This window comes from Camelus ferus, chromosome 2, assembly GCF_009834535.1.
Source record: "Camelus ferus isolate YT-003-E chromosome 2, BCGSAC_Cfer_1.0, whole genome shotgun sequence".
NCBI lineage: Eukaryota > Metazoa > Chordata > Mammalia > Artiodactyla > Camelidae > Camelus > Camelus ferus.
The window spans coordinates 49,021,941-49,038,261 of record NC_045697.1 but is presented as its reverse complement, the minus strand read 5'-3'; the positions used below and the strand labels follow the sequence as shown (position 1 = coordinate 49,038,261).

The 16,321-nt window shown below is 37.2% G+C and overlaps 1 protein-coding gene and 1 non-coding gene across 11 annotated transcripts in view; both read right to left on the bottom strand.

Moving 5' to 3' along the window:
• Positions 1 to 16,321, bottom strand: part of CCDC158 (coiled-coil domain containing 158) — a 69,724-nt gene that overhangs the window by 18,530 nt on the left and 34,873 nt on the right. For 7 of the 10 annotated variants that reach the window (XM_032457608.1, XM_032457615.1, XM_032457568.1 and 4 more), the window contains 7 exons: positions 15,525 to 16,007; positions 13,399 to 13,588; positions 11,414 to 11,566; positions 9,329 to 9,441; positions 8,028 to 8,186; positions 6,970 to 7,062; positions 6,029 to 6,154 (listed from right to left, as the gene is read on the bottom strand). In XM_032457608.1, coding sequence (XP_032313499.1) covers positions 6,029 to 6,154; positions 6,970 to 7,062; positions 8,028 to 8,186; positions 9,329 to 9,441; positions 11,414 to 11,566; positions 13,399 to 13,588; positions 15,525 to 16,007 — 1,317 coding nt within the window. The remainder of the gene's footprint in view (positions 1 to 6,028; positions 6,155 to 6,969; positions 7,063 to 8,027; positions 8,187 to 9,328; positions 9,442 to 11,413; positions 11,567 to 13,398; positions 13,589 to 15,524; positions 16,008 to 16,321) is intronic. The other 3 variants (XM_032457592.1, XM_032457622.1, XM_032457626.1) reach the window with 3 other exon arrangements.
• Positions 10,700 to 10,803, bottom strand: LOC116659349. The gene has a single exon (XR_004314700.1). It is a non-coding gene; the product is annotated as a U6 spliceosomal RNA (small nuclear RNA).

Sequence of the window (16,321 nt, the reverse complement as noted above, 5' to 3'; positions counted from 1 at the left end):
CCCAGAAATAGTCCCATACAAATACAGTCAACTGATCTTCAACAAAAGAGCAAAAGTAATTCAATAGAGAAAGGGCAATATTTTCAACAAGTGGTGCTAGAACAACTGGACATCCACATGCAGAAAAAAAAATAAATCTAGATGCAGACCTTACATCTTTCATAAGAATTAACTCAAAGTGGATCACAGACCTAAATGTAAAATTCAAGACTATAAAACTCCTAGAAGGTAATATAGGAGAAAATTTAGATGACCTTTTTAGATACATCAAAAGCATAATCCATGAAAGAACAAAATCAATAAGTTGGACTTTATTAACTTTAAAAACTTTTCTCTGTGAAAGATAACATTTAAAAAATGGAAATATAAACTACAGACTGGCAGAAAATCTTTTCAAAACATGTATCTGATAAAGGACTGGTATCCAAAATATACCAAAAAAAACCTCCCAAAACAAAAAAACCAACCTCTCAAAATTCAACAACAAGAAAACAATTTTAAAAGTGGGTAAAAATTTGGAACAGACACCTCCCCACAGAAAATATGTAGATGGTAAATCAGCATATGAATATATGTTCAAGACCATATTTCATTAAAGAATTTCAAACTAAAATGGTAAGATATCACATTACACTTCTATTAGAATGGCTAAAATCCAAACACTGACAATACCAAATGGTAACAAGGATGAGGAGCAACAAGAACTCTCATTCACTGCTGGTGAGACTGCAAGATGGCACAGCCGCTTTGGAGGACAGTTTGGTAGTTCCTTATAAAACTAAACATGCCCTTACTATATAATGCAGCAATCATGCTCTGTAGTATTTACCCAAAAGAGTTGAAAACGTATGTCCATGCAAAACCTGCACACAGATGTTTACAGCAGCTGCATTAATTTGCTAAAACTTGGAAGCAATCAGCTGGCTTCCAATAGGTGAATAGATAAACTGTGGTACATTCATACTATTATTATTATTCACTGAAAAAGAAATTAGTTATTAAGGAATGAAAAGATATGAAGGAATCTTGCAAGCATATTGCTAAGTGAAAGAAGCCAATCTGAAAAGACCACATACTGTAGGATTCCAATTATATGACATTCTGGAAAAGACAAAACTACAAAGACAGGATAATGATCACTGGTTACCAAAGGTTCAGGGGAAGGGAGGGAGGGATGAACAGGTGAAGCACAGGGTATTTTTAGAGCAGTGAAACTATTTTGTATAACACTGTGATGATAGATACATGTCATTATACATATGTCAAAACCCATAGAATGTACAACACAAGGAATGAACCCCAATGTAAACCACAGACTTTAGTTAATAATAATGTTTCAGTATCGGCTCATCAATCGTAACAAATGTACCACATTAATGCAAGACGTTGGTAATAGGGGAAGCTGGGGTCTGGAGGGCATGGCAAAGGAACCTATGGGAGCACTCTATATTTTCTTCTCAAATTCATGTAAGGCTAAAACTTCTCTAAAACTAAGGTCTATTAATTTAAAAAGAAAAAAAGGAAATTGTGAACTTAAGAAGCAAAAATGAAAACAAAAAGTCATATCAATGTTTATTAGTAGGGTATGATACAAGAGTGGTCATTATGCCGTGCCCTTCCCATTATCATCTGACCATTTTATAGGCAAAATTGGTAGTTTGTTTTTGCTTTAATACATAGTTACTATTATTTGTTTATAAAGAATATGAATATTTTTCATGTTTATTGGCTATATGCATTTATGTGAATTTTGTATCCATATCTTTAGTATACTTTTCTTTTAGAGTATATGCTATTTTCATCTGGAATGTAAAAACTCTCTATATTATATACGTTAACCATTTATTTATTGGGAGTATTTTTCCAGTTTGTAATTTTAATTTTTTGTTTATGGTAGTTTTGTGATTTAAGAAGTTTCATTTAGTCAAAATTATCAATCATTCCTTTAAATGTTTATAAATCTTGTAATACTTTTACTGATTCATTTTTAATGCTTTACTGTTTGATTCATATGGAACATATTTTGATTTATAACATGATCAAGATACACTTTCAGAAATTGGGAAATGAACAATTTAGAAACATTCTTTACATATGACCCTTGACTGATAAAGAAACAGCTACACACAAGCTCCACCTGAGGTCACTGGAGCCCACCAAGGACCCTGCTCTCCCTGACTCTAATCTTTGACTCTTAGGATACACTTACAGGCTATTTCTAGGGGACATACATTTTCAAGTAAAACTTCTACAAGCTTTTTGGTTTCAGGGAAAGAATATAAGCTTATACTGTTGTTAAATTTTAGGTTTATTTTGTGATTTGGTTAGCTTCCTATTACATTTGACTCTGAAGTCATTTTAAGTTAGATTCCTTTTCAACATAAATCACAAATTATATCTCTAATGCACCATTATCTTCTCCAAATAATGTTCCCTCTAATGGCTTTGAGTCCATTACAGGCAAACTTATGAGTTACGATGTAAGATAAGTAATGTCTCAGGAGAGTGTGCGCTTCTCAACTAGTCCTGCTGCCATTCTCCAAAGACAGAAAGAAGATAAATGTAAAAGCTAAAAATAAAAGCTTGATCTCATTCAGTTTGAATTAGACTACTCTATTTTGAGAATGGCTAACCATATCCATCTCCTATAATACTTATATTCCTGTCAGAAGATTATAATAAAAATGTAATATAAATAAACTATTTAGAATATAAATATATTATTTATATTGTATATTAACAATGGGTGAGTAAAAAGCAAGATGAAAGCTATAAAGTCTTGCTGAAAATCCTGCTCACATCATGGGTACTTCAGTGACAAAGATCAAACACAGCTAGTACAAATTACAGTGCATGTGTATGGAATCCGATATATAAATATAATATATCATCCGGAAACTATTTTATTTTTATGTGCTAAAATAGCCTTTATCTGAAACACTAATCTGAAATACTTCTTCTATGTCAAGCTGTCAATTATATGTGTGTGTCTTAGGTGTTTAAGCTTGGATCAAATCACATGATACAATTTTTCTGGTTCTACCATTTTCTCACCTATTAATACTAGGGCAATCAATTGGATAATTTTTAACGCCTTTGGACCTCTGAAATGGTATAATCCTCATTCACAAAGACCCAGCAGACTCAGGAAAAACTTTCACTGTCCCCTTAACTGCCTTAAAGAATTTAGTTAGGGAGGCTATACCAGAAAGAGAGCTATTACCAGAGATAACATTTTTATCTGAAAGACTTACCTGCGTGGCAGGGAAAACATCTGATGACCAAACACCAGATCTTCTTATCATCATGTGAATGACCTTCCTCCCCCTCTGAAGCCCAGGCCCCATCCCGTTCCTTAGCTGAAGATGGCATACAATCCCCAAGTGCTTGACTCGCCTCGAGTCTCCCTGTCTTTGTGGAACTCCCATACATACAAATTAAGTTTGCTTTTCTTCTGTTCATCCTTCTTAGGCCAATTTAATTATTAGACCAGCCAAAGAACTTAGAAGGAAAGAAAGAAAACTTTTCTGCCCCTACACTTGGCTCATACAACAAGTTATATAGTTTTTTTCCAGAGGATTTTGAAGGATAATTATTTCTAGATATCTAGAAAACTAAACAGAGTAAAACAATTATTAAATTGAAGGCAAAAAGTAAATATAGTCACAATTCACTGTATAGTTCAGCTAGTGAATAATATTCATTTAGTCATAATAATTTGAACACTCAGTGTGACTTAACCAAAATTTATGATACGATTATGTAGAGGGAATTAAATAGGGAAAAGAAATGTGTACGTGTATGTGTGTGTGATAAAAAGAAAGCTACATTTTAATGTTCTGTAGAAGTTCAAGGTGCTATCTAAAATTGTATGAGCAAGGAATATGAGTAGAGTTCTTCTTCTGGTACTGGTAGACCAACCCTTCTGCTCAGAATTCACTAGAAAAGTACACAAAATTTTTAAGTCTTCCTGACAACATTAGAGAGTTACTAATGCAGTAAAGAATTATGGAGCCAACACCTGGAACAAAAGCAAATCCAGAGATTGGAGGCATTTGGGGCCATTTTCTGCTGAAGCATTTGTCAATTCTAAAAGAAGCAGTTGAAAGGCTGAATGGGTGAAATGAACTTTTAGCAGAATCAAAAAGTTAGAGGGATAAAAACTGGAGCTGTATCAAAGAAGTGGAGAATAATAGGTAAACCTCAGGCTTTGGGATAAAAGCCTTAATCCAAATAATCTCAATCCTCAGATGAATTAAGGTGACACGGGACTGTTAGTGTTCTTAATTTAGCTACCATTGAGAAGCAAATACAAATCCTTCTTTCTATGAAGAAAAAAAATATCATCTAGAATCCAAAATTATCTCTGTAATTTTTCACAGCCAATGTTCAGAAGTCAATTATTTAAAAAGGAAGCAAATGATTAAAGAATGGTCCAAACACCTTAACAGACACCTTACCAAACATATACAGATACTAAACAGCATATGGAAAGATGCTCTACAGCATATGCCATCAGGGAAATGCAAAATTAAAACAACAATGAGATACCACTACCTTTATTAGAATCTCCAAAATCCAAAACACTGACAACATCAAATGCTGGCGAGCTCTGTAACAATAGGAACTCTCATTCATTGCTGGTGGGCGTGCAAAGTGGTACAGCCACTTGGGAAGACAGTTTGGTAGTTTCTGACAAAATTAAACACATTCTTACTATATGACCCAGCAAGCATGGGTTGCATGCTCTTGATATTTACCCCAAGGGAGTTGAAAACATGTCCACACAAAAACCTGCACATAGATGTTTACAGCAGCTTTATTCACAATTACCAAAACTTGGAAGCAGCTGAGATGCCCTCAGTAGATGAACATATAAGCCATGGTACATCCAGACAATAAACTACTATTCAGTGCTAAAAAGAAATGAACTATCAAGCCATGAAAAGACATGGAGGAAACTTAAATGCATATTTACTTAAGTGAAAGAAGTCAATCTGAAAAGGCTACATACTGTATCATTCCAACTCAACAACATTTTGAAAAAGGTAAAAGTAGGAGACAATAAAAAGGTCAGCGGTTGCCAGGGGTAGAATGGGGGGAAGGATCAACAGGCAGAGCACAGAGGATTTTTAGGGCTGTGAAAACACCCTGTAGCATACGATAATGATGGATAATGTCAATAATGACATATGTATAAACATTTGTCCAAACTCACTGAATGTACACCAAGAGCAAACCCCAAGGCAAACTATGGACTTCAGGCAATTATGATGTGTCAATGTAGGTTCATCCTCGATAACACATGTATCATTCTGGTGAGTGATGTTAATAATGGGGAGACTGTGCTCACATAGGGACAGGGAGTATACGGGAAATCTCTGTACCTTCCTCTCAATTTTGGTGTGAATTTGAAACTCCTCTAAAAAATAAGGTCTTGAAAAACAGAAACCAAAAAGACTAGACAAAAATATGGCTACAAACAAAGAGAAACAATGATCACAAGTCCATAGGAGATTCAGATAATGGAGTTATCACACACCAAAGCCTCTAATATTTCAACTAAAGAGAGTAAAAATGTTTTAAGAGTAATAATCTTTATACTATAAACAAGTTCACATATAGTTCATGAAGAGACAATATATAGCAAATCATTTTCATCCTGGTAGAGTACTAAATGTCCCAATAATTTGCCTTTGGCATTTGAAGTGATGTTTATTTTAGCCATCTCAACATTTGCTTTGTAATCTGAAAATGCTTATGATGGAAAATAATGAATATAGGCTATTAAATAATTTACTTTAACAACTATTGTTAACATTAATCCTGAGTATTTCATGTTCGTTTTTCCAGAGAAAACACCAAACAGGGAAGAAAACTTTTTTGTTCATCTCGTCTATTTAAATCTAAAATTGAGAAACTGAGAATGTCACAACTATAGATGTATTTTTAAATGATATTCTTCTCAACTTAAAATTATTTACATAGTATCCCATTTGCATCATGGACTACACGACTAGGTACTTACATGAGACAGGAAGCTGGCTGTAGACTGGGAAGATGGTACATTAGAATGGGAACGGGCAGCAGATGACGACTGCAGAAGGCGTGGTTTCACAGAAGAATTTGAAGTGTATCCAGGGCCCTGAAGTTCCTGGAAGACAATATATATGTGAGCAAAATAACTGTCAACCTACACTTAGAACTGTGAAATCAAAATGTACTTTTATAAACATCATTTCAGTCTTACATATTGAACTTCTACAAAGTTTTAAGCCAAAGTATTAAGCAAGATGATTCTGGATGTATGTTACTCTTTGGGGAAGAATCATGACCTTAGGAAGATGCCTTCACACTTCTGATCGATAAAAGTACTTCAGATGTGAAAACAGGTCTCGGATGGGATGCACTGGATTCTAACTTTGCCAAGATTCCACCCTAGTTCTGGCATACTACTGAATGAGATCCACCCACCTAAGGAGTGCTCTTGCCTGTGAAAGTATCCAGTATTGAGACTTCAAAGTATGTATGCAACTTTAAAATACACTCAAAAAAACAAACATATATTTCAGTGGTAAATGTACAATTTTTAAAGAAGATGTGTTTTGTCATGCAAATTACATCATGGTTGTTATGCTCCAAACAAGCCAAACATACTCTCACTTCAGGCCTTGCTTGACCCCCTTCTGTATGCAAACCTCCAGTTCCCCAAGGTAGGTACTTCTGTGTTTCCCTCACTCATTATAACTTAACATAAAGCATGGTACTTCAATTTGTTACTATATATGAAAAGGATAGGTATAGTGTATAACAATGTTTGTACAGATTTTCTAATTGCTAACCTCAGATAATGTTAAAAGTACACCTGAATGTATCTAATACATGAAGAAAATATAAAGGTATATCAAACAAAGGCATAATTTTTGCTTAAGCTACTATTTATGATGAAAAAAAAAAAAAAGACCTTACTTTTACATCCAAAGTGTGTTGCAGTTTTAGGCGCACAGATTCTTGTTCCTGACGTTGTATTATGTCTTGGCATTCTGCAAACTGCAAAGATGCCTACAATCAAGCAACCACATATGGTTTGTCCTCCATTCTTTATGCAGTTTTATTTTATTAACCTATAAATGCAGTCACGATCTCTTCAAGGAAAGATCCCCCATTCTTGGCACACTCTTACTACATTTATCTATTGATTTATCTGTTTTATTCAGGAAACAAAGAGTAAGTGGAGGCCATGTCTTTATCCTCTGCATCCCCAGCATCTACATGGCATTTAGTATGTGGAGAGCACTCGAAAGAATGAAAAATTAAGGATGAAATGAGCAAACAGTTTCAGCAATGTAAACACATCTGCATAAAGATAACCATAACTCAAATTCAAGTCAGTATATCATGTTCTAAGATCTAAGTTTGCATAGGTGGAATCACAGATTGTTTTCTGTCACTATGAAGGCTCTGATTTTTCAAGAATAAAGGACTAGTTCTGGTATATTTTTAGGCTTCCAGCGTTTTCAGGTGACACAAAAAGAGATTTACTCCTCTACAGCTAATGGCAATGACAAAAATATCCTTCTCATGATTTAAGCTGTGTTTTCTGCCTGTACTTTCTGGACCCCACAAAGTGCCAGACATTAGCATCACTTTATCTTTTCATTGATAATATTAATAGACTGTATTCTACCTAGCATTCAAGTCCTTCCTGATGGTAAGTTAGATTGGTGGCATTTTTAATTATTCAGACCATGAAGGATACCAGGAGCATATGACTTCTTATATCTCACTGTTCTTGTGACTGTGTTAGCCTGAAAAAAGACAATTTTGTAAAAAGTATGCATTGCGACTGTGTTTTTAAAGCTCAGCCTTCTCTATAAGATAAAGTTTTTCCTTGTAGGACATGACTGGGATACAATATAATTTGACAGATTTGGCTCCTATTAACATAGGGCTTTCATCCAGAATGATTCTACTTAGTTAATAACTATTTAGTTGATAACTACTTAATATATTTAGCTAATAACCACCTTATCAAGAGCAACTTCCATATTAGCAACCTTTTCTTTCAAACGGCGTTCCTGAGATTTCAGGACTTCTAGCTCTCCAGCCATCTTGTTTTTCTCTGTTACAACAGTACTCAATTCCTGGCTTAATTTTGTCTTCTCTTCTTTTAGAAAATGCTTTTCCTACAATTATAGAGAAGCAAATATCAGAAATAATATGCTGATGTAGATGCTGAGGTGTGATGGAAATATAAAACTATTACATAAATATCTGAACTATAGTTTAATTCATATGCCATTTAATTGCTTCTGAGTTGAAGTTGGGAGCTGCTAGAACTGTTACCATGTACTATCTCATTTTAATCTGTACTAGTATTATTACTTCTTTCTAGGCTTAATAGATCTTTGAAAAAAACCTACAAAATACGTAATAACTATGTTGTAGTAAAAAGAGACAGTGTTATGGTGAACTGAGATTGGGTAACCATATACCAAATCTATTGAAACTTGTTTAAATGACACAGGAGATTTAAAGAAGATGCATTTATTTAAAAGCTTTGTGGGCTTTCTATTTTGTTTCCAGGATGAATATTCATGTCACAAATGCCTACTATAGACCCTTTGTCATAAAAAGAAATAGGACTCACAGTTCCCACCCTCAAAGTCACTATGGTCCAGTGATGAGAATGAACTTGCTGATAAACTTATGAAGAATCTTTGGTGTTCAACAAAATTTCATTAATACAAGTTCATTCCTTTAAAAAAACATCATGAAATAGGGAGGAAAAAACAAATGCATAGCAGCCAAGTTAAAATATAGACCTGAACTTACTGAGTCTACATTTCTTTAAATATATATTATTTCAGAAAGAAAATGCTTAATATAAATAAGGAAATAGGGTATCACAACTGTAATAACACATTTTGGATGCCAATAATTTTTCCTTTTCTGCTTAGTTAGGTAGAAGAGGGTGCACAAGGAAAGAAGGATTAACTTTTCAAGCTGCCTCCTTCCTGTCTGAGGGAATGTCATTGAGCTTTGATGAGTGCCTTCCTTTAGTGGGGGCAGGCGTCTCTAATTATAGCAGCAGCGACCTCTTAACGTAAGTACACTCATGGAGGATGAGGGTCAGCCCTGCTTTAGGTTCCAAATAGGCAAATAATGGAAAAACAAGAAAAGAGCAAATTTAGGATAAAAGAAAAGGAGGGGAGAAAAAAATAGGAAAGAGCAAAAACAAAGGAAATAAATAAGTCCATATGATGACGGGTATGCACAAATGTACGTACATATTTGTTAATATTTAGCCTCATTCTAAAAAAGTTACCTTGTTTGCATTTGTCATTGCCTCTTCCAAAAATTGTATCTTGCTCTGAAGGGCATCTATCTGACCTCTTTTAGCTGTGATTTGCTTTTGCATCCCCATTGCCACTTTCATAGCTGGAAAAAAAGGAAGCAAACTGTGCCTTAGTTTTTAAAGTTTCCAAATTTTGAAAGGTGACTATAATATGATGGTCAAACATTATGAGAAAGTGACAAGTGAGATTCCACCAAGGCACCTGGCCAGTTTCAAGGAAGTGTTCATTAAAACGGCCTTCAGATTTCACAATTTTGGGATATAACAATTTTCAGCAATTACTCAGAGATTTTGAGCCAAGAAATGTATATATGAGATGATGTTTCGTGATTTCTGTAATTAATTTCATTGACCATCGTAATTTGCCATAAATCCAACGTAAATAACACTGACCAAATTCACACTTACACATATAGGAAATATACACACAAAAATATATAGTCATATAATAAATAATGTATATAATATTTTTACTGAAGTAATTTTTCTAGAAATTCATGTATAAAATACCACACAAAACTACTATTAGTGATCTTCTGAAAGATTCCAGTGATATCACAAACCATTCAATTTCCAGTCTCATGGATATTGTCATGTGCTTGGAACTCAGTGTTTCAATGGTCAAATTGACAATATAAGCATATATGTGATTATTTTATTAAAACTGGTGAATATTCTAGACAGGTAGTAGACACTGAATACTTAAGACATGGCAGGCCACTGGAAGGATAAATAAAGCTCAACCTTGCTTGGAGAGTCAGATGATCCTATGTTGTTTCTTACAGTCAGCTGAGAAAGAGGTTTGAAAATGCCACTACTTTGAGTCAGGTCCAGGTCCAGCTTAGAGGTTAAGAAGAAAAAGCAAACTTGCCACTCTTTAAAAACAAACCACTGAAGGATGAAAGGTCTGACTTCTTGGTAACAAGATGCAGTTCCTATAGCTAAACTGTCAGAAACAGGGTTAGTACAGGCGCAGTGCATTGACTTATTACATCAAAAGCCTGGCATCATTTGCTCACCACTCTGAAGAATTCTGGTCTGATTAAGTGGATCATAGCTGGCCTTCAAAGGTAATTTTCTTGATAATCTTTTTAATTTTAAGATGATTTTAACAATGAAAATACATATTCAACAGCAAATACAGGATTACCTGCTTAGTTTAATAATTGTAATGTGACTGGGGCAGTTTTGGAGATGCCTGGAGGGCACTGAGGAAAGGACTCTTTCTGGTGGAGGAGGGAGGAGGGAGCAGACTCCAAAGGGCCTCCTGAGTGCCCTTGCCAAGCCCCATCATTTTCTTGGTGTTAACCAGAAAAGAAAGAGCTGAACCTCTAAGAACCACACAAAATATGGATGCTCTAAGAGTCTGTGTGCCACCTTGGTGCAGGGGCCATGATAATCTTTTCAGTATCATTCCAATTTTGGTACATAGGCTGCTGAAGCAAGTACAAATATAACATTAAGATAGAAAAATGTAGCCTTTAGTTTAATATTATATGAATAATACAAAACAGCAACTAACCTTTTCTCTCTGAATTAATATGGGCAGTAAGGTAAAAGGGAACAGGTGTAAGTGGTGAGAAGGGACCCTTCATCCTATTAGTTCAAGTCCCAGGGCTCCTTTCCATTTTTATCTCAGAGAAGGAATCAGGAACTGACAATTAGCCACAGATACATAGTTTATGTAAATAATGAACACGTGAAAAATAAGGGGTTGAATGAAAATTATCTGTAACCTATATTTATATCAACACTTCCTTAAAAGCAATTAATTGGCATTTATGGACGTTGAGGTCTGTTAGAAATTACTGAAATAGCTACAGAAAAGGAAAGATTCAGATACTTTAGGATTAAATTAAGCACATGACAATCCCCCCCACAAAACTGAGAACTTTTGCTACGTAACACCCATCACTGACAACTCTTGTATGTCTCTCACATCATGTCACATTGATGTCACTGAAGAGGTGAAAGACAGTGTATCTGGGCTTGTGTTGTAATAAATTCAGACCTAGGGAATTAAAAACAAAAGGAGAAACATCTGCTAAAGCGTACCGTGACCATCAGATCCTTCCATTGACTTTAACGTATTTCTTGTTTGTTCTAGCTCAGACTGTGCAGATTTTAACTGCATCTTCAGCTTATTTGTAGTAGTTTCCATTTCTTCACTTTTGTTTCGAAAATTCCTTTTTAAGACTTCATAGTCCTCTGTACAACATAATAATCAATCATAGACAGTTACTTTTTTCTAAGCCATTGTTATAAAGTGTATTTTATTTGTAATTAATGATCAGAATTTTAGAGCTGAAAGAAACTCCATTTAGTTACATCATCATTTGTTACAGAAATTAGATGTACATACACATTTCTAGGGATCTAACTTTTTTTAATTTGCTTGGGTGGGTCTTCTTTTCCTTTCTTACCAATAACTGCTTTTTTTCCAGCCGGTGTAATTGGCTCACATCTATTTCATCTTGAGCCTTTTTAGATAGTCATATCCACCACAACAGTAGGTGGATGAACCTCTATCTGTAGGTAGAGGAATCTCCATGACATGATGAGTAACCTGAGGCTGCCTTGTGTCTTATCTGATTTTTCATCTCCAGTAACTATCAAAATACCTGATATTCGTCATTCATATACAAGAATACACACACACTTATTCAATTATCTATTTATTTATATTTATATTTTTATATGTCATCGACAGATTTACATATAAAGGAAACAAAAAGAACCAAGACCTCTCTGCTGAGATCTGACTCTGTCTATCCAGATATTTCCACATGGATGTCCTGGTGCCCCCAAATCAAAGGTCTCCACTGACTACATGTCTCGCCCTCCTGCCTGCAAGCCCCCCCCACCTCCTGGTTTCCTTCTCTCAGGTGCTAGTATCATTGTTTTCCCTGTACTGCAAATTTAAAACCTGAAACACATACAGCCCCTATGATAATTAAGTACCATTGATTCAATCTCCAAAAATATCCTTAATTCTTTTCTCGCCTCTCATTCTCACTGCCACTGCCTCAGTTCAAGTTCTCATCATCTTTGCCTGGGACCACTGCAAAATCCTTAACTGGCTGGCCTCTGTCCCTTAAGGCTTGCCTTTCTTTTTACCTGCTGACACTGTCCTTCTAAAACGTAAATTTTATGACAACAATCTCTCATTTAACACCTTTGCTGGCCCCACACTGTCTGGCTCTACCTATCTATTCCGCCTCATTTCTTAGTCCTCATTCCTTTCACTTTTACTCCCACAAATACTTCTGAGGTCGCGTTATATTATTTCATGCCTTCACACTTCTGCTCATAATGTTCTCTCTGCCTGGACTGCCCTTCTACCTCTTTTTCACCTGCCAAATTCCTTTTCCTCCATCAAACTTAGTACAGATGTCACCTCCTACCGGAGGCTGATTCTCCACCCTCTGCTACATCTGCACCCAGCACACGTCCACTGTGCCTCACCCACTGTACTATAACCCGTTTACACAGGTCTGCTCCCACCTAGCCCGGGGCCTCACTGTTGTCTCCGGGCCTGCCAACATCTGGCAACGTAAATGCCCACGAACCACTTGGGGGTGTGTGTGTGACGTAAACGATACCTATACCACACTGATGGTGAACTAGGAGTGTTTCATTTTAAAATGTAAGGCCTTGGGTTTCTCTGTTTTAATACATTTGCATAAATTTGCATAAGTATTCACACGTGCTGCTTCATTATCAAACTTCTAATCAAAGCTATTTGACTCAAAAGACTCAAAGTTTTCATTTCCCTCACCCTTCTCTTGGAAACTCAGTAGAGAATTTCACAGACTCTGAGGGCTGATTGAAGTGAATGGTTACTAAGTGCAAGAAACAGAAGCACTTCAAGGAGAAGAATCAGGATTTGGTGATGAAATATCTCCACTGGGGCAGCACGATTTTCCATGTTTGTAATGTGGGAAGAGGAATCATTTTTTTTGCAACAGTCCTAGTATCCACCCTGAACCTCACTGAGAGCACTCCTATTCTTTAGCAGAATTTGAACGAGAGTAACATACCTGTAAGACTGTTTAACTCATTCCTACTAGTTTTCACCTCACTTAGTAAATGATCTCTCTCTTGTTTGATGTCCTTCACTGCACGGAGCCGCTCAGAGCCTGCATTCACCAGTTTCACTTTTTCCAGCTCCAAGTCACTCACTCTGGCCTCCAGCTCCCGTATCTTTGCATCTTTTTTATCTTTCAAAATCTAAATATAAGTATAAAAACAAAAAACAGAGTAAGAAACAAAAAAATGTATATAGTTAGAACTGGCATCATATTAATATCCTACCAATATTTAATATTTTTTCACTATTTTCCAGGATATCGAATTTATATTTTATTATAAAGCAGCAATAGTTAAGTGGAAACACAAAAGGAATAGTTTACCTTTCTTTTAACCTTAGATGTCATTTCCCAGTATCACTGGCCACAACCCTTCATTATTCCTGTCCTATATATTCATTCATTCAAAAAAATGCACTGAGCACCTGTTTTGCGCCAGGCCTGCTCTACATGTGGTGACAGCGTAGTGGGCGAGGCTGGCAAGGCCCTAGAGTGCCTGCTTGAGCTCTGCGCTCAGGCGCCTCCCTGTCCTTCCCCTGCCCTGGCCGTCTCTAGCCTTAAACAAAACAATGTCCCTGTCCTCTTGGGGCTTTCACATTCTAGTGAAAGACAGACTGACAACAACAAATACTTAACAGCCAGATAATAATAACAGACAAACAAACAAACAAAAAGAATAAAAAGGTGAGGGGGTAGAGAATGACACGGGGAGGAGTTGCTACTTGAGCCAAGCTGGAATGTGGAAGACAGCCTGACTGCTACCCTTCTGAAAGCCTGCAGGCCGGTCAGGAAGCCTGGATTTGGAGAGGGTTCCCACCAGTCTAATGGGTAAGAGTGGCCCGCTGTGCCTAAACTGTTCTGCAAACAAAATGATTTACGCTCAAGGCCTGCTTTCCTTTTGGGAGACTGCTCCCTTGCCTATATGACCAGCCCCCAATATAAAAACCCTGCACGTGCTTTTTCCTTTTGCTAATTTTGTTTTAGATGCTTCCAACGTAATAAATCCTATCCATGAGCATGACTGTCTGCTGAGTCCTGTGAGTCCTCCTAGTAAATGATGAACCTGGAAGTGGTCTTGGGGACCCAGACACAGCTGGTCAGGAAAGGCCTCTCCGATGAGCAGAAACCTCAAAGCAGTGGAGCAACTTCCCCTCCCCCTCCCTCCCCCGCCTCTGAAAACCACAAATTTTGAATAAACGTTAGAAGTTGAAAGAAAAAAATAAGCTGTATGTGATTTGTCTCCTACTAGTTACCAGGCAGATACAGGTAACATAAAGCTTAGGAAATCAAATTTTTAAAAATTCCTTCAGTAGCTTTAAATTTTGATAAGTATTCATTGAGCATCTGCTGGGTGCAAGGCACAAAGTCATGGGGCAGAGATACAAAGATGAATAAGATATGTATCCTGCTTGAAGAAGTCTGCAGTCTTACAGGGAAGAGGAGCCACTACTATTTACACACACACACACACACACACACACACACACACAGAGTGCAATACAGAATGTGATCCAGGTTATAACAGGTATAAACAAAGTGTGGAATCAGGGAAAGGAACTAATATTATCTAAACATCTTCTACAGACCAGGAACCAAGCTAAGTCCTTGATATACATTTTCTCATTTAAGCCTCAAGTAACCCCATAAACTTCTGGGGTTTTTTGTTTTGTTTTTTGGTTTTGGTTTGGTATACAGACATAGAAGCCAACATTCAGCAAACAGTCCAGTGTTTTACAGTTACTGAGTGGTGAGAGATGGGGTCAAATTTAGGTCTGTCTGAAGAGGGAGAAGATACTTCTTCAAACTGTGGGATTGGGAAAGGCTTCATAAAGAAGCTGCATTTTCTGATTTTTCTCTGAATCTGGAATTCTGCACCATTTGGAGGCCACTCCTTTTGAAGTCTAACAAAAGAATGGATCCTTTCTAACAAAAACACACATTTGCACCCTGACACAAACACTTTTGGAGTGTCCACAACTGTCCAACAGAACCTCCTTCCAGGAAATGAGGTCAACCTCACCCAGGGGAAAAAGGTATTCCAGCAGCCAAGTCCGGAAACCCCGGAACCCCGCACAGACCTTGACCTCCTGCAGCTCCAGCCTCCGGTCGTTGATCTCCTTCTCCAGCTGGGCTTTCTCCACCTGCATGGCGCCTGCCGTCCGGCCGTGCTGGCCCACCAGCTGCGTGATGTTTTCGATCTGCTGGCGCAGGATCTCGATCACTCTGTCCTTCTCTGCCATCTGCAGCCTGAGGGCCTCGCACTCCGTCTGCACGTTCCTGAGGTGGTCCCCTTCATTCTTCAGGTGCTGCAGCTCCTGCAGCTTCAAGTCCACGCGGGAGCGCAGCTTCGTGATCTCTGCATTGGTGGCTTCGATGGCCCTCTCCTTCTCCTGTAGGGAAGCCGTCAGGTCCGACACGGTCCTCTCCGAGCTCTCCAGGGTCATCTTCTTGGCTGTCAACTCTTCCACTACCTTGCGGAGCATCTCTTTGGTGGATTCAAGCTGAGCAGTCAAGGAGGACACTTTTTCTAGACTTTCATTCTTTCCCTGAATTGCTGCCATCTGATTGTTAAAGAAGAGAAATTTCATGGATTTGGCAGAGGTAGAGGCCTTGAGAGATACGACAAATTAGTTCAAAAACATGAAATCATGAATCTGATAATGCTTCAGGTGGTTTTGCTATCAGACTTCATACAGATCACAGACTGACGAGTTAATTAGACCAACGTGGAGAGGCCTTGATTAAGTAATAACGCTCCTCCAGAAAAGTTTTCTAGGGTGGGGAGGAGTCTGGCAAGTTTCCTCGGAGGATGTTTTCTGTACCAATTTAAGTTTGGACAACAGGCAATAGGGGGAAGTGTGGGATTGAAGACAAC